The 23976-nt window shown below is 37.0% G+C and overlaps 1 protein-coding gene across 5 annotated transcripts; it reads right to left on the reverse strand.

Moving 5' to 3' along the window:
- Positions 1-473: 473 nt before the first annotated feature.
- Positions 474-23525, reverse strand: tango6 (transport and golgi organization 6 homolog). Of its 5 annotated transcripts, none has more exons than XM_079825636.1 (19): positions 23426-23514; positions 22455-23104; positions 21520-21636; positions 21261-21423; positions 20204-20310; positions 20038-20133; positions 19740-19902; positions 19540-19607; positions 19334-19446; positions 19039-19215; positions 17458-17584; positions 16961-17155; positions 16127-16261; positions 14662-15150; positions 12378-12435; positions 8417-8575; positions 6153-6304; positions 4628-4741; positions 474-1808 (listed from the first exon to the last, which is right to left on the reverse strand). In XM_079825636.1, exons 1-19 carry the CDS (start codon positions 23475-23477, stop codon positions 1632-1634), a joined length of 3312 nt encoding a protein of 1103 aa, XP_079681762.1. In that variant the 5' UTR covers positions 23478-23514; the 3' UTR covers positions 474-1631. The 5 variants fall into 5 exon arrangements, with proteins under 5 accessions (XP_079681762.1, XP_079681761.1, XP_079681765.1 ...); XM_079825635.1 differs by having other exon boundaries at positions 20204-20313; XM_079825639.1 differs by lacking the exon at positions 20038-20133 and having other exon boundaries at positions 20204-20313; positions 22455-23141; positions 23426-23525.
- Between the last annotated feature and the right edge of the window lie 451 nt (positions 23526-23976).

Below are 23976 nucleotides of genomic sequence, written 5' to 3' on the forward strand. Positions count from 1 at the left end.
ATTCATGTGTGAAAATGATTCTTCATGCTCGCTTATCAAACTATCTCTGATTTTTGTGTCGTCCTGTATCCAAATGTTTAGAAATTATATTTATCCTGGTTTCTCCTTTTTTCCTCAAAGTTTCTGAACACAGAAAATGCATTGTTGACATGTAAATGTGGTAAATAAGAACTCTAAATTGGCCATATTTACTTATTTTGTAAATTATTCTAAAGTAAAACATGTCTATCTCTGTAATCTTTAATCAAAGTGTATTTGGGTACAATTTAGATATTGTTTTCACAAACTCTCATTCAGTCTGGCTCCATTCTATTATTAAATACCCACAATTCATGTCCTACATTTTTCTTGCTTTACTCAGAAATCCTTAAAAGGGCCGTTTACTCAAAAATTGTGTCAACATTTTCTCACCCTACACCTTCCAAATCTGTCTGACTTTCTTTGTCTGTGAAACACAACAAAATATTTTTTTTGAAGAATGTTGGTAACCAAACAGTTTTGGTGACCATTGACTTCCATTGAAGTATGAAGAAGAAGAAAAAAATTTTTTTTTACATGCCACAGAGGAAAGAAAGTCATACAAGTTTGAAAATATAAGCGTGAGTAAATAATGACATTACTTTCATTTTTGGGTGAACTATACCTTTAATATTACAAAAGTACAATCAGTTACAGACAGCCATTCATATTGACTTTAATACATACTATACACTAAAGGTGATGATACATGGGGCAACTTTTTTGAGCTCTGTTGCTAGGCAATGTTGCTTGGCCACTTTCCCATTGGGAATGGGCAACAAATTTCTATCTGGATACTTTAGATCGGTCATGGGCCCTGTGTCTTACCTGGTTGCTCGTTGACGGCAACATTGCCTAGTAACATTGCTCAAAGTTGCCCTGTGTATCATCACCATTACAATATGATTACCTGCTATTTTTAAGCAGATTAATGTTTGGTTCACCTCCATTACCTTACAGCACATGAGGCAGACAGGAACTTGTGGCACTGCAACCTAACCCAGATGTTCGGACATGTGCTTACACTTATATTACCTCTAAAACAGTCCTAGCACAGGGAAAAAGAAACTGTTAACAACAGCATAATATAAACACATTAGACCAGCTTTGGAAAAATAAGCACTCTTTATTTTATTTAAGAGACACCATATTAACCAAGCTATCATTTAATGAGTTAGCATAAATGCTAACATTATATGGTATTTAACCAGTTCTGCTTCAGGCCAGACCCAAAGGGTCAGGGTGCCATAGAGACGGTAAACATGAATGGACAGTTTTAGTATTGTGAAGTAGGAGGAATTTTAAGAGAATGACTAATTGCCCTGTCGTATCTTACAATGATGTCATGACCTAGCCGTCTTTATATGTACCACAAACATTCAACAAAAAGCAAACAGGCATTTTATCACCAGTGCAGAGTGGAAACCAGCTACTGCAGGGCCCTTTACACAGATATGTCTTGTGCTTTTGGTGCCCTCTAACCTCAGTGTACCAGATAACAAAAGGCACAGAGCTAGTTTATCAATGGCAAGACAGGTTTTTGGGTTTGAGAATGGAAATATATGGTGATTAATGATTATGGGAAAAAAAAAGCTGTAACTCATGGAGCACTTTCAAGGAAGTACCACAATCTTTTTCTCAAGTTTTTGCTGAGGGAAGATGGACCTCCTCATGACTTCATCCAGCTCCTCCAGAGCGAGCTGAGCATGAAGTACAGCCACGTCATCTGGGTCCGACCGCATCACCCACTTCAGAGCCCGATACAGCTCCAATAAAACATCCCCAAGAACCTGAAAAAGCAAAAGGGGAGAAACAAAGCACTTAGTAAGCAGATGTACTGTTCTACTGTACAACTGAAAGTGAGAAAAAGAACAAACAAGGAAGAGAAAATAATGAGTACAGTATATGTCTATTGGGGCAGGTGGTCTCTTGACCTTCTCCCTCACAGCAGGAGGACGCTTTTGTGAGCAGTCAGCTGTTTTAGACTTGCACTAAGAAGACACCAGGCGTTGTGACTTATGGTTTACCTGGACGAGCCGTCTCATTACTCACTGCAACACCTGTACTGAGTAACAACCGTTCCTTATACCAGAAGGACCTTTGTCAAGCTCCATCCTGGGAAACTCAACAGACGGCGATGACAGACATGACTTAACGTTATCCGACGAAGGGACAGCACCATCTGAATCGGAGTCTAGTAAAACCTGTCCTATAAAGTGCATGTGCAAATATTTCAAGGATCAGGGTACTATCTAGGGTGGACATTGGTGCTGTAAATCAGGGGGTCAAAAGTATAAAAGGTCATTTGCAGCAGCAGTGGCCAGTTCGATCTGCTCTGAGGTCATGGGATCAGTTCACGTGTGTCTATAGAGGGAGCTTAAGATGTGTTTTATGTGGACAAACCCTAAAGAAATTCCAAGTGTTGCAAAGTGAAGTTGTAAAAGGACAAAGGAGAAGATTTAACATCCTGACACTTTGTATCAACCTCTCTACCAAATTAAATATATCATCTTATTCAAGAATTCTTCATACAAAAATACATTTAAAAAATATTATACTACTTTAAATAATAATACGGTTTGAGGAAAACTATTTTGAAGATAAAAATTTAAGTTTTTTTTTTTATTTAAAATGTAATATTGTTTTAGTTATTTAATTTATTTTTTTTAAATGTTTTACTCTTATTCTCTTATACTTACTATAATCACACTGGAAAAATATGGCAAACAATCTTTAAACTTTGATAATATCTTCATCTTATTACATGGGAATACATTTGATAATGGAAATAAGTGGTATCAGTGATCAAGTATCTCTCTTTCATGCAATGTGTGATAGTCTTGTGATTCATACCCTATTATATTTAAAATATGTAAAAACTATTTTTATAAAAAAGTTAACTGGAATACAATTATCACACTGCATTATGGGAGAACAGATCTGTAGTCTGATAGGTTGGAATGTCAATCGGCTGCCAGTCTGCTGACATCAAAATATTTTTTTTATTAATAAAACGTACAAATTACAGTCAATGGTGTGGTTCATATCATCTCACAACAGGGTAAACATCTGTTGAAGATGGCTGCTTATAATCCAGAGGATCAGAGGCTGTTACACACCTCTGATTGGTTAATGTAGATACAGCTGTAACTCTTTTTTTTTAACTCAGCCTGCACTGTTCACGTTATGGACATCAATGATTTTTAGTTTGACCTGGTGGACACTTTACCAGGTAAAATGTAACATAGTACTTTTCAACAATGTCTTGGCAACACTCTACCATAATTTTGCATGAGCAAGGACCACCTTTTTTCTGAATATCTACAAAAGTTATCATATGGTTTAGATCTAATAATTTTATTCATCATGCACCAAATGACCTGTAGGAGCTATAGTCGGAAATTAAAGGCATTGCTGGGAAAGTGATCAAAGCCGTGGGAACAAGAGTGTAAGCTGAGAGATGATTAGACAGAGAATCGGTTGTCTTACACTGCAGGTGACCTCTAAATAAGAGAGTAGAAAATTACAGCTGCTGCTCATCAGTCCAGATGCTGGAGGAATTCCTCCCACTAAACACGTGCATTGATCAAGACACCAGATCGGAAGACATAACAACCTACTCCATATCCTCACACACAAAACACGGACATAACCACAAAGAATGTCCTGTTTCCAGGATTTACACAAAAAAAGGTGGATGCCTTTTCACATGAATAAACTCAGTGATGGGACTTCATACCTTTAAAGAAATATTTCGGGTTAAAAACATGCTGTAAATGGATAGCATCTGTGGCATAGCTCGTTTTTTTTTGTTTTTTTTAACTGATCAACTGATCAATGAAAGTGACCGTAAAGACATTTATAATGTCACAAAAGATTTCTATTTCAAATAAATGCTGTTCTTTTGAACTTTCTATTCAAGTATCCTGAAAATATGCATCACAGTTTCCACAAAAATATTAAATGGCACAGCTGTTTTCAACAGGGATAATAATAAGAAATGTTACTTGAGCACCAAATCAGCATATTAGAATAGTTTCTAAAGGATCATGTGACACTGAAGACTGTAGTAATGATGCTGAAAATTCAGCTTTGCCATCACAGGAATAAATTACATTTTAAAATATGTTATAATAGAAACATAAAATAATTTAAATGAAAGATTACATTAAAATACTAATAAGTCCTTTAAAAAAGCTGGTAACACTTTACAATAAGGTCTCATTTGTTAACATTAGTTAATGTATAAACAAAAATTAACTAGCAATGAGCAATACATTTGTTACATTATCTATTAATGGTTAACATTAGTTAATAGAAATATAACTGTTCATGTTAGTTCATTAACTAAGTTTAACAAATACAACTTTTGATTTTAATAATGTATTAGTAAATGTTGATATTAATTTAACATTAACTAAGATTAATACACGCTGTATTAATATACGCTGTAGAAGTATGTTCTTTCTTAGTTCATGTTAAGATATTAACTAATGAAACCTTATTGTAAAGTGTTACCAAAAAGCTTTTCATGTTCCTTTTAATTCCTGCCACTGGATAATCACAAGTTTTCATGTTTAATTGATCACGCATATTTAAAAACACTCACCTGAGTGGTTTTATCACTGAGGCCTCTAAGCACCAGAGCAATGACGTGGACAGCAGCCCTTCGAACCTCTGCTTCTCTGTCCGTCTTTATCAGGGCGGTGAGACACGTGCTCAGCTGCAGGAAGCACACAAACAGGTCAAATGCAAAGGACGCATGCAGGCCGCAGAGATCTGCAATGCTGCACCAGTTGATCTTTATGTCAATGTAGCGGGTCGATTGATGTCTATACACATGCACACGGGTTTGCAGAAGGCTGATGGTCAAGATGGTCTAGAACAGCCTGTTGCAGACGGGCTCTTTCATGAATAAGCAGGCCAGTTAGTCACGCTGACAGAGATGCTTATTCATGAAGATCTCTAGACCACTGCCGCAGTTCAGCCACTTACAGTAGATTTTCTCAACGACTGTATGCACAAGCACTGAAAAATAAACCAGACGCCAACTGCAAGGCGTCACACATTTCACATATTGGCATAAGCATCAAAGAATACTAGACATGTATTTCCTGAAGGAAACATCAATGCTTGCAAGGCTGCAAAAGTACAATGCTAAAGTTTCAGGTAAGCTTTTTGGCTTTGATTTGACTAAAATACTGTTGACATAACTCTCCAAATTTCCCAGTTTGATGTGATTGTGATTCACAGGCTCTAAAACTGATTTGATCTGGGTCTATTTTAGTTATGAATGTGCATTTCACTTACATATGAAAGAAAGAACTAATCAATAAAATTACCAGCTCATTTGTATTGTGAATTGTGCTGTCAGATTTGCATCAGAAACTGAAACTAGGCTTAGAGTAAAAGATTGATCTTGGGATTTAAAGAATCAATATGGGGAGTTCTCAATTAAACGAAAAGTGATATTTTTTCCCCAACCTTTAGGACACTTCTTGTTTTCTATTGGCTGTGTACGAGAATCAACATAATGCAAAACAAACACATTCTGTGTCACTTTTACATGCAGCTATAAATGATTAAGTAACTACAACAAAAAAGGCTAAACACAATTCAGTATGCAAATGAATTAAAGAAGAAGAAAAAGCAATTCAGTATGCAAATGAATTAAAAAAGAAAAAAAGCAAGTCAGTATGCAAATATTATGGTGTCACCACTTAACATTATAAAATGGAACATTTTAATTTACAGATCTATTCTGCAAGCCTTTAAATAAATTTGAGCATACATGATCAATTGCTGCATAAGGATTTGTAGTCAGGACATTGGCTGATTTTATTGAGCAAATCAGTGAAATTGATGCAGTTCAGGTTCATCCAGCTGTCACCCAACTGAACTAGCAGAAACCCTGATCTCAGCTCTAGTAGTAGTATTCTTGTGTAGAGATTTGTGCATGTGTACACACATACACAGCTGTGCCAAGTAAAGAGAACGATGACATCAGAATAGAAGTAGCTTTGGGGGTCTGCTTGAAAAGAACTAATTACAGACTAAACGACGCGCAGATCCAGCTTTTCAACAGCTTGTCTGGTTGTCTTGACTTTTAGGTTTTGAATACTAGTGAGTACTACCTCTTGTGCCAGTGGTCCGAGGGAAAAGTTGAGACGTTGACAGAGTTCACCCAAATTAGAGAGGCTGCTGGCACGCACACTACTGTCCTCGTCTCGTGTGCCACTCAGGAACACACCAATCAGAGGGCGACCATAGTGTGGGGCAAGGTCACCTAAAAGAAATAAAATGATTTTTTTTTTTATTATTTATTTGCACAGATATTTAGACGTATATAAAAGACTTCCACTACTGTTCAAACTTTTGGAAAAAATTAACAAGGTTCCATCTATTTGATATTATTACAATTTAAAAGAACTGTTGTTTATTTTAATATATCTTATTTGCTTTTATTTTAATTCCTGTGATGGCAATTTTGTTTTGTTTTAAATTTGGTGTCAGTGTCAAATGATCCTTCAGAAATCATTCTAATATGCTGATTTGGTGCTAAATTACTATGAATGGTTCTTACATTACAAAAAGTTTTTGCAGCATAATATATTGTGGAATTTGTGACATTTTCCTATTTACATGTTGTGATGTGTATAGTTACATCGTGTACTAAGACCGACGAAAAATGAAAAGTTGCGATTTTCTAGACCGATATGGCTACGAACTATACTCTCATTCCTGCGTAGTAATCAAGGAACTTTACTGCCGTACCATGGGTGCAGCGGCGCAGTGATATTACGCAGCGCCTGAAAATATCTATTATGCCCCTTTTTACAAGATGTAAAATAAGTCTCCTGTTTTCAACATTGATAATAATAAATGTTTCTTGGGCACCAAATCAACATATTAAAATGATTTCTGATCATGTGACACTGAAGACAAAAATAATGGCAAATGTAAATTCAGCTTTGTCATTACAGGAATAAACTACATTTTAAAATACATTATAATAGAAAACAGTTCTTTTAAATTGTAATATTATTTCACAATATTACTGTTTTACTGTATTTTTCATCAAATGAAAGTGAAACCTAATATAACCTTGGTGACCAAAAGAAACTTCTTTCAACAACATTAAAAATCTTAATTATTCCAAACTTTTGACCTGTAAAGAGATAATAAAGAGATATACAGTCAATTAAATAATACAAATTAAACTCGGATTCTTCCTAATATCACATGTACAGTGCATGGAATGAGAGCTCCATCCTGAACAAACAATGAAAACACACACACAAAGCTGAAGTCACCACTCCTCTTCCAATCTCTCCATCTCAGTGTGAAAGTCTGAGAAAGTCCAAAGCACGTACCTACGGCATGAGCAAAGTCACTAAACTGGGATTTTTTTTGGCTCACGAGGAAAGGGCTCTGATAAAATAAAAAAAAATACTTCTCACACTTACAGGTATTAGTTTAAGAGGAATTGACATTCTTTATGGGAAATAAACAAGGATAAAACTAGACAAAAGCAATTAAAATGGCTGCCAGGTGGGTCCAAAGGGATTTGCTCCCCACAGCTGATTTTTCTGGCCCTGTTTGAAATATCATTCAAACTGTATAAAACCTTCCAGAATCCATGTGCCAGGACCTATTCAGACATGAATGTCCACTTGTTCAGCTGACCAATCCTCCAAACGGATCAAAAGGGTTTTAATGGCTATTGTGGACTAGATCCACGAGAAAAAAATGGGTGTCTAATGGGAGGGAAAAAGAAAAGGGGCAAGAAAAAGTGTAACACACTTCTTTGATCCTGTGCTTCTTGTTAACTGTGGCCATCTGTCCCAGCACCTTATTAAGCGACGTTTAATTGGAAACCAGTGGCACACTTATGCAGGAAAAGGATTTATTTAATCACGCATCGGATGTGTACATTACGAAACAGCATGTTGTGGTTAGATATTAAGTTATTACAAAATCAAGGATTTAAGGATTGAAATAAGTGTCTCATTAGATAATACTCAAGGGTTGAAAATGTAAATTGAGCTCAAGTGTGTGATGAGAAGTGTGTGATGCCCCCTGCTGTGTGTGAAGGCACTATGAATGTGACAGAGAGCTGTGAGACTCATTGTGCGGTTTCAGTGGACTGTAGCAGCTGTTGGGCTTTTTCCGAGCTCGGTCTGTTAGCTTTAAGGAGCCGGGCCAAGACGACATGCCCCTGACCCAGACTGAATGATCTCGAGACACAATGAATAACCGCACACTTGTGCTGGGGATACGGCACTGCCCAGATCTGACAAACAGATCCTGAAACAGAGCATGTCTATTAAAAGGAAGAAATACAGAAAGAAAGAAATATGAAAAAGAAAGAAAGACTACAGTCAGTGACTGTGCTCACCCATGGCCCTGCAGGCTCTCATTAAAACCTCGCCCACTTTGAGGCGTGTCTCTAGGGAGCGCTCTCTTTTGGGGGGACCGACAGTTGCCTCGGTCTGATACTCTCCCAGCAGCCTCTGCAGAATCTGCTCAGGAAACGAGTCAGCCAACACTGCCAACCCTGAAGCAGAACAAAAAGAAACAACAGCTCTGAATAAAGACTAAAACTCTGACAGACCCTTTTTGAGACAGGATGAATAAAAAGCACAACAGGCTGCCAGAGCATTAAAATCTTAATTTAGCTCTTCCCCAACAGGGAAAAAAAAAGGATGGTTGAGATGGTTTTGACCATTCATGGACAAAAGGTGAGATAACATTGGCTGCAAATAGAGCTGGTTTAGTTAATCAACTCAAAATATAGCACCACAAATCTGTTTGTTGGCCCAGATACAGTGTCCTTGTAGATTTCAAAACTGGTCCTAAAATAACCTGACACACATATATAAAAGAAATATACCCTAACGTTCAAAAGTTTGTGGTCAGGAAGATTTTTTTTTTATGTTTTTTTGAATAGCTGCATTTATCTGATCAAAAATACAGTAAAAACAGTATTGTAAAAAAAAGTTCTTGTGATGGCAAAGATGAATTTTCAGCAGTCTTTAGTGTCACATGATTTGGTGTTAAAGAAACATTTATTATTATTATCAATGTTGAAAACAGTTGTGCTGCTTAATATTACCTACTTTAATGAGCTCAGGAATCAGATGCTTTGTCAAAGCCTCATTTAACAAATGAAATGTTTAACCAATCGTCTATATTCTTTAAAGGCACAATATGTAATATTTTTGGACGTTAATGTCCAAAAACCACTAGAACAATGGTATATATTTTGTTGACTTGTGTACTTACATTATCCCAAATGTTTCCAATAATGTTCAAATCCAGAGAAATCAGCAATTTTTCAATTACGTCATATCCGTGTTACCCTCAATTTTTTTTTTTTTCTTGCGTAGAAATCATGGAAACACCAAAGACGCTTTAATATATTATGCCTTTTATTAGACAGGTGAGCAACTGTATGGACACCTTTATCGGGTTAGTCTTATTGTCTTGTCATCTTGATTTATCGCGATTAACATGTTTGCACCAAACACTCTTTTGTCAAGTGTCTAACATAGCAAAATCAGAAAGAGCTTTATTTGTAGTAACAGTAATACAGCATTTTCTCCACAATACAATGTTTTAACTGCATGTCATTTAGCAACACAAGTCATCAATCTTTTGTTAATACATTCTAATATTGATCTAGATTACTGCAGTGTGTAACAATTATCATATACCAGCCACCGAGCAAACGCACAGATTAATGTTAACATAACTTTCAGCACACTCCAATGTATTTTTAGTATGATTGTTTTGACCAAGTAAAAAAGCGCTGCATTACCCCACAATCGTGACCAGTATGAGTAGTAATTCAGCACTTGCGGCTATTTCATTAGAATGAAATAAAATAATGTGTATTTAAGTGATTAAAACATAACTGTAACAAGTTCAGGGGATGATGGAGGTGTCCGTTAAGGGAGGGGAGGGGGGGTAAAAACACTCAGTTTAAGTCAGTCTCATGTCAATCTTGAGTGCCTATAGAGTAGTATTGCATCCTTCATATCTCCGAAAAGTCTTTGGTTTTATTATATTTATAAAAGAAAGATAGGCTGTACCGAGTCTTTCCGAAAAGAAAAAAAAGATTGTGTGGGCGGAGCTAAAGAATCACGAGCGCGCGCAGCTATTGCGTTGAGAGCGTCTGAAAGCTGTGACATCATTAAACGTGGAAAAAAAATGTTATCCTAAATAAACCATGGAGATCAATCAGATTTAACCATACATATACGATCCAGAATCAGATCTAGAGGCTGAAATTGAACAGGAGAAGCAGCGACGACTACAGCAGGACGTCTCAATGGTATGAACTGTAACTGTATCTGTATATACTTGCTTAGCGGCTTCTCATGCGTGAGTTTTACAACATTTTTGTTTGTTTACTCGTGGTTTATGAGGACATAATTTGGTTTATGGACTATTGTATGCAATTTAATGTTAGCAGTAGCAAGTGGAACGGTTTTGCACGTCAGACTAGTGTGTGTTTACACAATGGAATAGAAGCGCATTTGAATGAACGAGTCGATAGCTAACAACACAAAGACATTTGAAGCAGTTTTACTCACCGCCTGCTTCCAACGCACGACCGTGAACCTTAATCGCTGGGACCGCACAATCTTTCAGCATTAGACGATCTACAAGCCGTAGTTGAACTGGGGCTTGTTTATAAACCATCGTCGCCGAAATTCAGGGAACAAACAAAAACACTTGCACAACTCCGGAAAAACAAACTCCATCCACTGTCCCATTAACCCTGGGTTCTTTGGGAAGCTGTACAGGGTTGTCTTGCCCTGACAACCAAAAACACACATCTTTGGTGACAATATATATATTTTGCGAAGTCCTGTGACTGCAGCACGCAGCCGATGACTTTCCTAAAGCCAAGCACAGTGCGTTAATGGGCGTGCATTTGCTCTCTTGCTCTAGTCGCGTGTGCACCCTTCCGGGAGAAGAGCCCGTACGTACCCCCCAAAAAAAGGACATTCTGCCCTTGTTGACGTCACTTTGGCCCATACTCGAAAAAAACTTTCCAAAACTTATGAGAAACCGGAAGGAGTATTTTTGGCACAGAAATACTCCATCAAACGTCCAACTTTTTTTTTTTAAACTTTGTCCATGTTTAGCATGGGAATCCAAGTCTTTAACAGTGTAAAAAGCTCACTATGCATGAAACAGCATTTCACACCCCCTTTAAATGTAACTTTATTAGTAAAATATTAGTGAAATAAACTTAAACGAAAAGAGCGGCAACGCAACTTCACCATATAAGCATAATAAAAACAGCAGCATAAAATGTCCAAGGCTCTGGGCCCCGTCCTACTTCATACTAGGCCTGTCACGATAACAAATTTTGCTGGACGATAAATTGGCCAAGAAATTATTGCGATAAACGATAATATTGTCGTTCTGAGACCATTTTCATCTAAAATAATGATAATGGCATAATAATGCAGGTACACCTTTTCAAAGATCAATAAACTTTTATTTCTAAAGACTATTTAACACTGAAAACGTAAAGCAATTGAAATATCTACAGTAAATGAACAAGACAACCAAAACAAAAAAAGCATGTGTGTGTCAGAGTGTCCCTCGATTAGCTGACATGAGACGCAGCCACACAGACAGGACATTGACATACAGCGCGTTCTCTTGTGTCTTGTCGCACTTAGAAGCATTTACATGTATAGGAACATGATCATATAATGTAATGCTCGGCAAAAATGGATATAAAAACGAACGCTGGAAATTATCGCGGCCGGAAAAATTATCGAGCTCATTTTTTTTATTGTGCGATTAATTGATTTATTGACTATCGCGACAGGCCTACTTCACCATTACCAAAAGTAATGTTAATATCATCCATGAACATGAGCCCCGTCGGATAGTTTTCCAGCAGCTGTGGAGGTGAAGAAGACAACTCCTATGATTCCAAGCCTAATCATCAAGCTACGCCTTTGTTTTTGGTTTGAATAAGCAACTTCTAGCGGCGAAACGTACATAATGTGCCTTTAAGAATGATTAACGTGGGGGCTGAACACATATTGTAAAGTGTTGAGGTAAAGCTGACAGTGAGTTCAGCTGGCAAAGTAATCAGGTCAATGTAATGTCTGTGCTTTATACTTACAACAACCAAGTCATTCAACCAGTCAAAACCAAGCTGTTCTATAATGTACCATTACAACTACAAATAAATCAAAATTTGATATTCACTTTTAAAAACCCTCAATAGTCATTTAAAAAAAAATAAATAAGCAAAAGCAGGTGTGATTGTGATATTTTGTTGAATTTCTAGGCTGGTTTCTTTCTTGGACTAATGAATGAATTACCTTGAATAGCAGACAGATACACAAAGGAGTCTTCATGTTCCAGGTTTTCCAGAAAGAGCTGTAACACATTGAAATAATTCACTGAAAGCTGAGCACAGATTTAGAGCAGAGTTAATTAACTCCTTAGTCTAATTATCGCCGACAGTTTTTCAGCTCTCATCGCGTTTACAGTAATGCAAATGAAGACATGTCTATGGCCTGCGGTTTTGAAAGATTTAAATGAGTTCACATGAGGTGAAGTGGTATGACTTTGAGAGAGAAGGAAAGAGTAAGTGAAAATTAATACAACAGATAAGACATTTATGTATTAAGAACTCTGACACACTGATACAAATAAATATTTAAAACATACTGAATGAATCAAAAGAAAAAAATGTACTTCTCTGAGATACACATATGTTAATGGATTACTGGGTGGATGTTAGGTCACTATTAGTGTGATGCTCTGTGCCTTTGTGTGTTTATGTGTGAATTAGTTGTATTTATGAAGCGTTGGACACAGAAGAGGCTCTTATTACAGAGAATTTTAGATGAGACATTGCAGAAAGCCGCTCATCATAACTAGATCCCACGAGAGTCTTCAAACACCCTCAAGCAAGAGGTTTTACACACCAAACATCCCACCTCATTTATAAAACATGGTCTAGACCCTCACCCACCCTCAACACTAGCACACAGGAGAAAGTGGAACACTGGAAGTCACTGGCCCATATAAACAATGTCACCCAGGGAAGAAGAGTCTCCGCAAATCCCAGGAGAGATGTGCACGTGACACCAGGCTTTTAGCATCAGAGAGAATAATGCATACTGGGAGGGTAAGTGTTTATCAGAAACTATAATGATCGCCTGCATCAAAGTGCAATGACAACAGCGTTTTGAGGGCCAAAAACTTTTGAAATTGGGTTTCAAAGGGCAAGTTTTTGAAGTCTCTGTGTAAACTACAAAAATGCAAATTTGTGAAAACGGTGACGTCATGAGCAAATTTGTGAAAACGGTGACGTCATGAGCATGCGTATTATGTGTTCAGTCTATAGGCGCATATTGTTTCTTTACAAAGTGACATCGCCAACCACTGGCATGTATGATTTAGCATTTTTAGTCTTTTTTGCAGATCCGTGTGAACAGAGATTGCTTTGACAACATTGTTATTTATTTGTACACGAAAACGCAAAAGGAACTTCGTGTAAACATACCTTACCAGCTATTAATAATATACAGTGATAGGTGAAATGGAATTAATACGTAGAAATTAGTGTGATACAAAAAGATAATATAAAAATAATTTTAATTGTATTAATTATACATTACAAAAATAAGTTTTAATATTTTAAGACTGTTAAAATATTTCACCTTTAACAATAATAATAATATCTAGAATTAATGGTAATATTTTAGAATTATAATATGGCAGAGGCTATTTGCACCAAGTACAAATAGCGATTGATGCTATTTACACGTGAAAATAGCATATTTTCTTAGCAATAGCTTCTAATTACACTAGTTATATGTATACTTATAAACAGTGGCAGATACTATTTGCACCTCAGTATTGTTGTACATTAAACAGTACGCAAAAAATAACAGAGTGTAAATTATTATATTTGTTCAAATTATTAAATGAATATTGGGACAATAAAGCCCTCCCTGAACCGATAAACACACGTTAGACCCTTTTTTTCGACTTTTCGAATAGTTCTTCATTTTTATATGAAAATAAATGCCTTTCCGATCTGATATGTGATGGGAAATGGGATTGGAGAGAGTCCTGCAAAAGGCGGATTAGAACCGTGGGTTGATTTGCATCAAAACTTTCTGCCACGCGCTTTAGCCCTATACTACTGCTGCTGTACTAGTGTCTTCCGTCCTTTTGTCTAGCCCAACCAGACGTCAGTGGGCGGAGTTAGTGGAAAAAGCATTTGGCTGACTATTTGCACAGTGTAAATACACACTCCATTATAATATATATATATAGTATTTATATTTACAATGCATTTGGCAGATGCTTTGCTAATTATCAAAACAATATATTTTTGTGTCCTCAATAGTGTAGCAATGCATCACAGAATGAATTTAAAACCAAGCAGTTTTCTGTTGATCAAAACAGCTAAATCTCTAATTATGCAGATTCCTAGTGAAATGACAGCAGTTAGCAGTTGCTAATTTTCTGTAAATGTGACCACTTTCATATCATACATAATGAAAAATGTATTATTTTTTAATTCATGCCAGGCCAGTTTTATCTGCTTTAACTTACATACATAGATACACACATCTATATACTTACCGTTAGTAGTTTCTCCTTGTTCTGTAATGCCTCCTTGTCTCCATCTCTAACAGTGCGGGTCAGTGAACGCAGTGCTACGGCTCGTGTGGGCACATCTGGGTCACAGGCTTCCAGCAGGCATTCCGAGAAAGCTTTACTGCGCGCGGCCTCAGAAATCCCAGGATTGGGTATTCTTCCAGCTGTATGAAAGTCTTTAACTTTGGGGGTTACATTAGGGTCTGTTTTATGTTTGGGATGTGATTGTGAGGGGACCTGGGGTCTGGCTGGGAGGGAGTTTGAACTGTGGCCTGCAGGTTGAGCAGGACTGTGGGTGGTACTCTGCTGGCTAGCTGTTTTAGGGACAGTTGTAGGGTGATAAGCCCCGTGTGTGGCAATAGTAGCCCTCAGATCGGACGCTAGCCCCTGGATGACTGGCTCTTGGTGCTGCTGGGAAATCTGTTCCAGGTGTGGCAGCAGTGCAGCCATTGATGAATAATCATCTGCAGTGAGCTGAAAGAAGATATACACAGGTACAATTGGTAGGTAATAAATAATATGTCCATGAACATCAAGATTTTAGGTCAAAATTTGTCTATAAATAATAAACTTTTAATCATACTAATTACATAATATGGTGATTAATCAATAACAATTAATTGCATATCAATATTGCTAAGAACTTCCCAAAATTAATAAAATTTAAAGACATTCCATTAAAACTTAAGATCTTTTTTGTTTTTGCAATATTTTATTATTTTGCCCCTTTTGCGTCATTGTTATAACTAAATTGGACCAAATTAACCCAATACCTGTGTATTAGTGCATATTTCATATATTGTGTCTGACTTTTATGCAGTTCTGAAAAATACTGTGTTATTTCAGTTTTGTGTTTTTATTATTTTAAATGTGCGTTTATTTGTATATTTGAATTGTCAAGGTTTGTTTGATTTTCAGTCATTCCATTGTGTGCTTTTGTCATTTTATTTGTATTTATTTAGTTATTTATTTCTTTCTCATTTTCATTTAGTTTTTCAACTTATATTTATTTTTTATTTAATTTCAACTTTATTCCAAATAACAGAAATGTTCTCACTAGTTTTAGTTAATAATTAAAATAACACAGAAATGTAGTTTTAAAAGGAAGGTAAAGGCACACCTTGTATTATCATATTTATAGGAGGTTATGCACAGAAGTTAGTTGGATGTGTAATAAGTGTTAGACCTAGTGTTTGTTCAGACATTTTCCCCCATACATTTACAGACGGTTGTAATGTTGAATATATGCTAAGTGCGTTGTTTTTGGACCCTGATTTGTTATTGAATTACAAAATATTATACAAAAATAGAACACTTTTGTTAAAAAAAAGTGTATGCCACACTGCAGGATTAATATGCAATATTTTAACTACCCATAAAAACAGCTTTTTACTAGGAGAACTTCTAGAGTGAGCAAAGGAAAGCAGCAAAATATATAATAATACACTACCTCAGCAGCTCCAGAGAGTAGAGTGGCCACAAGCCCGATTCCCATACTGAGAGTCTGACTCTCCACTGGGTTGTCAGTGCCACGCTCCAGACTAACACATGCTCTCTGCAGCATGGATGCTATGAACCCAACCACCTGTATGAAGAGAGTGAGAGAGAGAGAGAGAGAGAGAGAGAGAGAGAGAGAGTGTGAGAGAGAGAGAGAGAGAGAGAGAGAGAGAGAGAGAGAGAGAGAGTGAGAGTGAGAGTGTGTGTGGGAGAGAGTGTGAGAGTTTTTTTTTGTTGATTTTATCTTTTTATAATTATTTTATTTAATGTATGTACATGTATGTTGATTATTTGTAAAATTATAAATGCTTTGGCAATACATTGTAACAATTGTCATGCCAATAAAGCACAATTGAATTGAATTGAATTGAATTGAATTGAGTGTGAGAGAGAGAGTGAGAGAGAGAGAGATGTCTTAGAGATCACACCTTCTCACCTTATCACAACATAAAGTAGCACAACTAAATAAAGTAACACTGCTGATATAACACAACTGTGCTCAGCTTTAAGAGGCTCATACATGTGCCCTAAATAACAGTCAGAGTAAAGATATTCTTTGTTGAAAGTTAAACGGAACAGATCTGGCCAGGGGATGATGTGCTCTATTTTTAGATTGGCCATGTTTATCATTTTAAAACCTCAGTTAAATTTAAGCAGAAAAGACAAAATGATAAAAAGCTTTAAAGAGTTTAAAGTTTAGAATTAAAACTCCCCAATGCACTCAGGAAAAGAGAGAACCATTTAATGTTTAAATAACTTTGAATGAATGATTTCTTCTATATCACACCTGAGTGGGTTTGCAGAGCAGCAGTGTGTGTGGAAGACCCTCACACATGATGGCTAGTGCCTGTAGCAGAGCAAGTCTCTGTCCGTGTCCACCTGCACGCCCCAGCAGATGCTGCTCTAACTCCAGCAGGGTCATAGATGAGGTGTTCACTTCCTGCTCAACCTCATCCTGCTCAGCAGCCACAGCTGTTAAATCCTGGAAACAGCACAAAACAGACACACAATGAAAAAAATACGATGATCTCAGCATCCACTTTCAATTTCAAGCCACTTTCACAACATCTGCAAAAGCCTATTTTGTTCGGGAAATCTGGGAAGGAAATGTCCAAATCTTAAGGAAAGCTCAAGATTAGCAATTCTTAAAGTCTAAAAGTCTACTCTTCATTCTGAAGCATTGGTGAGTCCCCAAACACTGCTTAAAAACAATTATGGACATTCATCAATCTTGTGTGCTATAGACATTGTTGAGCTACATTAGTATCTGTCAGAGGTCAGCACCTGCAGCAGCAGTAGGAAAAACTCTCCAGGCAGGTCACTGTCCTTCATCTCTTCCAATAACTGCACCAGACACTGCACTCTCCACTGCTCACCTGAGACCTTCTCATATAGTGCATCACCTTCATCACTGTCAAAAAACACAGAAAAAGAGCCAGTTAATAATTGTACACCAATCAGGCATAACATTATGACCTAATATCCTAATTGCCGCCAAAACAGCCCTGACCCATCAAGGCATGGACTCCACTAGACCCCTGAAGGTGTGCTGTGGTATCTGGCACCAACATGTTAGCAGCAGACCCTTTAAGTCCTGTAAATTGTGAGGTGGGGCCTCCATGGATCAGACTTATTTGTTCAGCGCATCCTACAGATGCTCGATTGGATTGAGATCTGGGGAATTTAGAGGCCAAGTCAACTCCTCAAACCATTCCTGAACCATTTGTGCTTTGTGGCAGGTCACATTATCCTGCTGAACAATGCTTAGGTAGGTGGTACGTGTCAAAATAACATCCACATGGATGGCAGGACACAAGGTTTCCCAGCAGAACATTGCATCCCCACGTGCATCAATGAGCCTTGGCCACCCATGAGCCTGTCGCTGATTTACCACTGTTCTTTCCTTGGACCACTTTTGATAGATACTGACCACTGCAGACCGGGAACACCCCACCAGGAAGGAACTGTAGTTTTGGAGATGCTCTGACCCAGTCGTCTAGCCATCACAATTTGGTCCTTGTCAAACTCGCTCAAATCCTTACACTTGCCCATTTTTCCTGCTTCTAACACATCAACTTTAGGGTCAAAATGTTGCCATGATGAAGTGATGAAGAGGTGATCAGTGTTATTCACGTCACCTGTCATACTGTTATGCCTGATCGGTGTATATGCTTTGCATATATATACTACTATTCAAAAGTCTCATGTCCACCAAGGCTATATTTATTTGAACAAAATATTATTGAAATATTATTACAATTTAAAATAAGTTTTTAATTGTAATATGTAAATAAATACATGTAAAATATATTCATGTGATGGCAAAGCTACATTTTTTACTCAGTCTTTAGTGTCACATGATCCTTCAGAAATCATTCTAATATGCTGATTTAGTGAACAAGAAACATTTGTTTGTCTGAGCTCGTTTTTTTTTTTGGAGCTATGAAAACTACAAAACAAAGTATGGAACAGTTGCACAGCTTAACATTTTTGTGGAAACATGATTCACTGATGAACAGAAAGTTGAAAGAAAAGAATGTATTTAAAAAAGGAATTTGTAACATAAATGTCTTTACTTTTTATAATTTTTTCACTTAGTTGATATTATACAAATATAAGCAATGCTTAATTTAATGAAAGCAAATAAGGTGCATACAAAATGACTGAAATACATTTTTTACACAATATTGCCTCTAAATTCCTCACTAAACACCTCGGTTTGTTTTAAAATTGACAAATGGGTGATCTACCTAATACATTTTGCCAATTAGACCATAGGCCGATAAGCTCACAATGGCGAAATACTGACTGGCTACTTTCCACAAAACATTGTATAATTATTGTAGGGTTCTCATTTAATATTACCTGATAAGCTCTCTCAATGTAAGTCTGGCCCCTCCTTCACTGCCAGGTGAGAACTGAAAGCCTTGTTTGACTCCACCCACTTCTCCCCGCAGTCCACACAAGCGTTTCAGCAGCGCAAGAGATGCCGAACGCTTTGAGTGAGACAGGCACCATATCAGGATCTCCTGACAGGATGACCTGTAAGAAACAACCACTTTTAGTCTTTTCCAAACATGATTATTACAAATACTTCATATTCTAAATGCAAACTGACCGTAAACTGAGACTTTTTTTTTTTTTTTAAAGAAAGACTGACCGTAAATGAGAGACATTCTGTTTGGTGAAGCAAAATAGATTGAATAGTGTTGAGATGACATCTGTTAGAGCTTTCAGCAGGACTTCTGATGGATTATTACCCACTACACAAATCTAAACAGAATGGAATAACGTTCTTTTGTAAATGATTATATTGTAGTTTCATATAATTGATGATATGGAGCATTAGATAATAGCTTGGCTTACTTTATATATATCCTCAACACAGCGAGTCAGCTCCCACTCCTCCACTGCATCCTGGGAAAGGTCAGCTCCTGCAAAAGCTTATCAGTTAATTTTGAAACGCTCAAAAGAGTATATGCGACTTGATGCAGCTTTTCCACACAACCTAAATTAAATCAGCCAATATAAAATTCTAAACTGCAGTCACCAAACAAAATACTAACCGGTTCCTTGTGCACAGCGACGAAGGGGGGAGAGAAGAGGAAAGAGCAGGAATCGATGTGCAAACTCAGGCCGATCTTGCACCATGATGAGCGCCGCCCTGGTGGCCACTCTCTGGAACTGCTGTGCAGTCAGCTTGTCTTTGAAATGCAGTAGATCCAGAACCTAAATCCAGTGATATACATTCTATGACTTTTGCTATTATATGACTATTAGTATCTTTTGCAAACCAAATAAAACTCCAAATAACCATTATAGCAATAATTAATTAATTAATTAATTATAACTGCTCACTAACACCTCTACCAGCAGCAATCTGGTTTTCCCAGTTGGTCTCCCATCCAGGTACTGACCAGGCTCAACCCTGCTTAGCTTCAGTGGGAAACCAGTCTTGGGCTACAGGGAGATATGGCTGCTGGTGAGATAATCTCACTATTTTGACTGTAATAAAAGAACATTCCTTTACCTGTGGACACACTTGACTGTAATAGCTCTCAGCAGAGGCGGACTGCTGAGGACAGGCGGCAAGAATCTTGGCCACAGCATCACATTTCCTCCAGTCAGAGTCGCCTCCTGCTGGTCAGCAATGTGAAACACAGGTAAAATGACTGAAAAGCACATGCTGAACATTCATAGCTGTCATAAGCAACAGATTGATTCCCCTTGGTATGATAAACCTATTGGAAACACATTGGGAATTTTGTTATGTACTGGATGAAAATACACACTTTTCCACCATCATTCAAAAAATGGCGATTGCATAACCTGACCGAACCTTCCGACCCTGTGCTGTTTATAGAAAATGCAAAACATATTTGCCCACTCATTGACATATCTCTCCATCAGTCCTAATTTTAGGTCATCCAGCTATTCTTAGCGAGATGTAGCAGGTTTGTCTCCTTCGCACTGCTGCTTTTTGGGGTTTATTAAATGTAATATTCCAGGCACAGTTCCAGGATATTGCATTTTATATATGTTTGTGGAAAACAAAACATCAAAAGCATGAACACAGGTTGCAAGGTTACATGTATTTGTATTCACATACATGCATGTATACTAAAAAAATGCACATAAAGCTTAAAAATAAAAAGGTACAAATATTTAAGTATCAGTGATAAAATTAATGACAGAAACGACATTTGCATAAATGTAAAATGTTTTTTAAAAGTATTATTTTATCCTGTTTAACCCTACACTATTAAATAAATATGCTAGTTTAGGCTTGCATTACTGAAAGAGAACGAGATTTTAAAATGGGTTTTGAGGTTAGTAACAAAATATGGCTGAAATTATGCTCATTTGCATAATATTGATAAATGATAGCAAATAAGCTAAACATATTTGAGATATATTTGATAGCTAAAAATATTTTAGAAAATATGTATTTTCCTCTGACAAGGCATTCTAGACAGATGGTCTTGTAAACTTGATTCTATTCCATTAAAAACCTTTTCAGATATTCAAACAAAGTCTGATGTTTCTCTGAACCCATCATCTGTACTCTTTGTTAAATTCAGCCTTACCTCCGGTGCCCTCTAAGATGGCCCTCACCACTGCCTGGACGCCTTGCGGTTGCATTAACCTGTCAGACAGCAACTGTCCACACAGGCGCCTCAGCCATGGGGGAGCTTGGGATAGAGCCTTACCTCCCCCTCCAGCACATCCGCCTCTGGAACCTGAAGATGCCTACAACAGCGTGACAGAGTACATCACAGAATACAGAGGACAACACAAATACTAACACATCAGAAAGTATTCAGAAAGATAGTGGGCAACACACACCTGTTTAGGACCCCCTTGCAGAACAAGCAATTCTTTGATGACGATTGGCTGATACACTTTTCCAAGAAGACTGTGGAGTGCTTCTTTGCAGGTCTTGCGCTCCTCTACCGTTAGTCCCTGTAGATGAGAATGTGAAATAGTTGAAATAGTTCAACATTTAGCTTGGGCCAATATGAAACTTCAAAGAGTGATGTATAGGATTCCCACACTTACTTACCAATTAATTTTCATATCATTCTTTATAATTGTATAAGAATTAAAAAAAATAAAAATGTATAAAGATTTTTTTTTAAAGTATTATTAACACTTTACAGTAAGGTGTCATTAGTTAAAATTAGTAAATGTATTAACCAACATGAACTAAAAACATTTATTACAGTATTTATTCATCTTTGTTATTGTTAGTTAATTAAAAAATACAGTCATGTTAGTTCAGAGTGCATTAACTAATGTTAATATTAAACACCATTTTTGATTTGAATAATTTATTTAATGTTGAAATTAACATTAATGTAGATTAATAAATGCTGTAGAATTATTGTTCATTCTTAAATCATGTTAATAAAGTAGTAGCAAAAAGTTACCGTACTTAATATTTTGAATGAGCTTTTATTTGTATATTTTCAGTTTAATTTTTATTTTAGTTTCATTTAAGTTTTATTTGATTATGTGTTTTTGTCATTTTTCAGTTGGTGGCCAAGGCAACATTTGTTTTAAATATAATATTAATATTTTATTTTAAATCAGCTTCATTTCAATTAACAACAAAGAACATATACATACATATACATGCACTTTTCCATGCCTGGAACAATATTACATTTCCATGCTACAGGTTTTTCCATGACTTTGGGAACCCCAGACCTCAAATTAGACCACTAGTATAATGTAGTCAAATAGGATTAACTATTGCTTTGATATTAGTACAAGTTTACCTTATTGCTCTTTGTACCATCACCTTCCGGCCGCTGGGGTCGATAAGCTAACTGACACAGAGCTGCCATGATGTCACCCAGGTGGCGTGTAAACACAGGAGTTGCTAGCGATGACAGTGCAGACACCTCCAGGAGCACATTAGTGGTGATAAGTAGACGACGGTCCCCTGCAGGGGCCACATCGGGACGGACTGCCCCCTCCACTGCTGCCCCAAAGGCTGACCTCAGCCCCAGTGCCACCCCTACACCAGGAGCTAAATATGGGCAGAGACCCAGTGTGACCACAAACTGCAGCACAGTGCCCAGTGTCTTTTGTTGGGCCACACTGAGAACATCTGGGGGAAGTGGTGGAGCTGCTTCGGGGGTAGCAGGATTTGGTGCAGCATGAATCTGGTGAAAGGCTTCCACAAGGTGGTTGAGGTGACGTGCCAGGCAGAGCAATAAGAGAAGACATTCCTGAACAAAGCTCCAGGTTAGGTCGTCAGTATCACTGCAAAACCATGTGATGTCTCTCCTGACCTCCTCCAGAAGTTGTCGGGCTTCCTCCAGCTCTTCGCCTGCAGACATGCGCTCCCGAAGCTCTGACAGGTTTCTCTGGAGAGCCGACACAAGTGCTGTTTGTGTGCTTTGTCCATCGCTCAACTGAGCCTCTGCAAAAGAGTGTGCGTCCGTCATCGCAAGCCATCACTAACAAATTAGCAAAACAACACACAAACCTGCATGACTTTCTTCTGTGAATGAGATATGTTTGTCATAATGACAGTCACCATTCACTTTTTATTGTATTTAAAAATATACATTGAAAGCGTAAGCTAAGGCTGTCAGTACATAACATATTTTGTGTTTCACGAAATAAAGAAAGTCGTGCAGTTTCGGAACAACATGAGGGTGAGTAAATGATGACTGATACTATATATTACATCAACGCATGTTATGAAAAAACATGCCCCTGGTTATACATTCATTCTTACCTCGAATAGGTTTCGTTAATATACTGAGAGACTTTATTAGTGCTGGGATCATTTTACTCCGCACTGCAATGTGTTGTCTACAAAAACTTTGTCGCAAAGCTTTAACGTAACAGTGGTTGAAACTGATGAGAAAAGATTCAAAATAAAAGTCCCGCTAAGTCCCACAAAATAAAAGCTAGACTCACACAAATAAATATTGCAACGGCAATAATTTATATATTTCTATTCTATTATATATATTAATATATTTCTACATTTTACCATTTCATAAATCTAAGTAAGTAGGCATACTGTAATGTAAACATTTGTATTTACCTCTGCGTAAATGCACTCAAACAAATGGTAATACTTTATAAATAATTTAATTTACCTACTATTGTAAAAAAAAATGCTAAACTGTTTTTTTGTTGTTGTTTTTGTTGTTGTTGTTGTTGTTGTTGTTGTTTTGGGTGAAATATGACGAAACAATGAATGAAGATCAGAATAGATTTTATTCAACATAATACCATTTGGACAATTTGCAAGGTTTAAGAAAACAAAACATTCTAATA

Source organism: Gobio gobio (assembly GCF_949357685.1).
Source record: "Gobio gobio genome assembly, chromosome: 9".
NCBI classification, from domain to species: domain Eukaryota; kingdom Metazoa; phylum Chordata; class Actinopteri; order Cypriniformes; family Gobionidae; genus Gobio; species Gobio gobio.

Excerpts from the sequence above, each read along its gene's own strand:
- tango6 (XM_079825635.1), bottom strand. The coding sequence starts at position 23,477 with ATGATCCCAGCACTAATAAAGTCTCTCAGTATATTAACGAAACCTATT. Across the intron at positions 19,903-20,037 it reads CCAGATTGCTGCTGGTAGAG|GTTCTGGATCTACTGCATTT; the intron begins GTGTTAGTGAGC and ends CACTGGATTTAG. Across the intron at positions 17,585-19,038 it reads ACATTGAGAGAGCTTATCAG|TGATGAAGGTGATGCACTAT; the intron begins GTAATATTAAAT and ends GTTTTTTGACAG.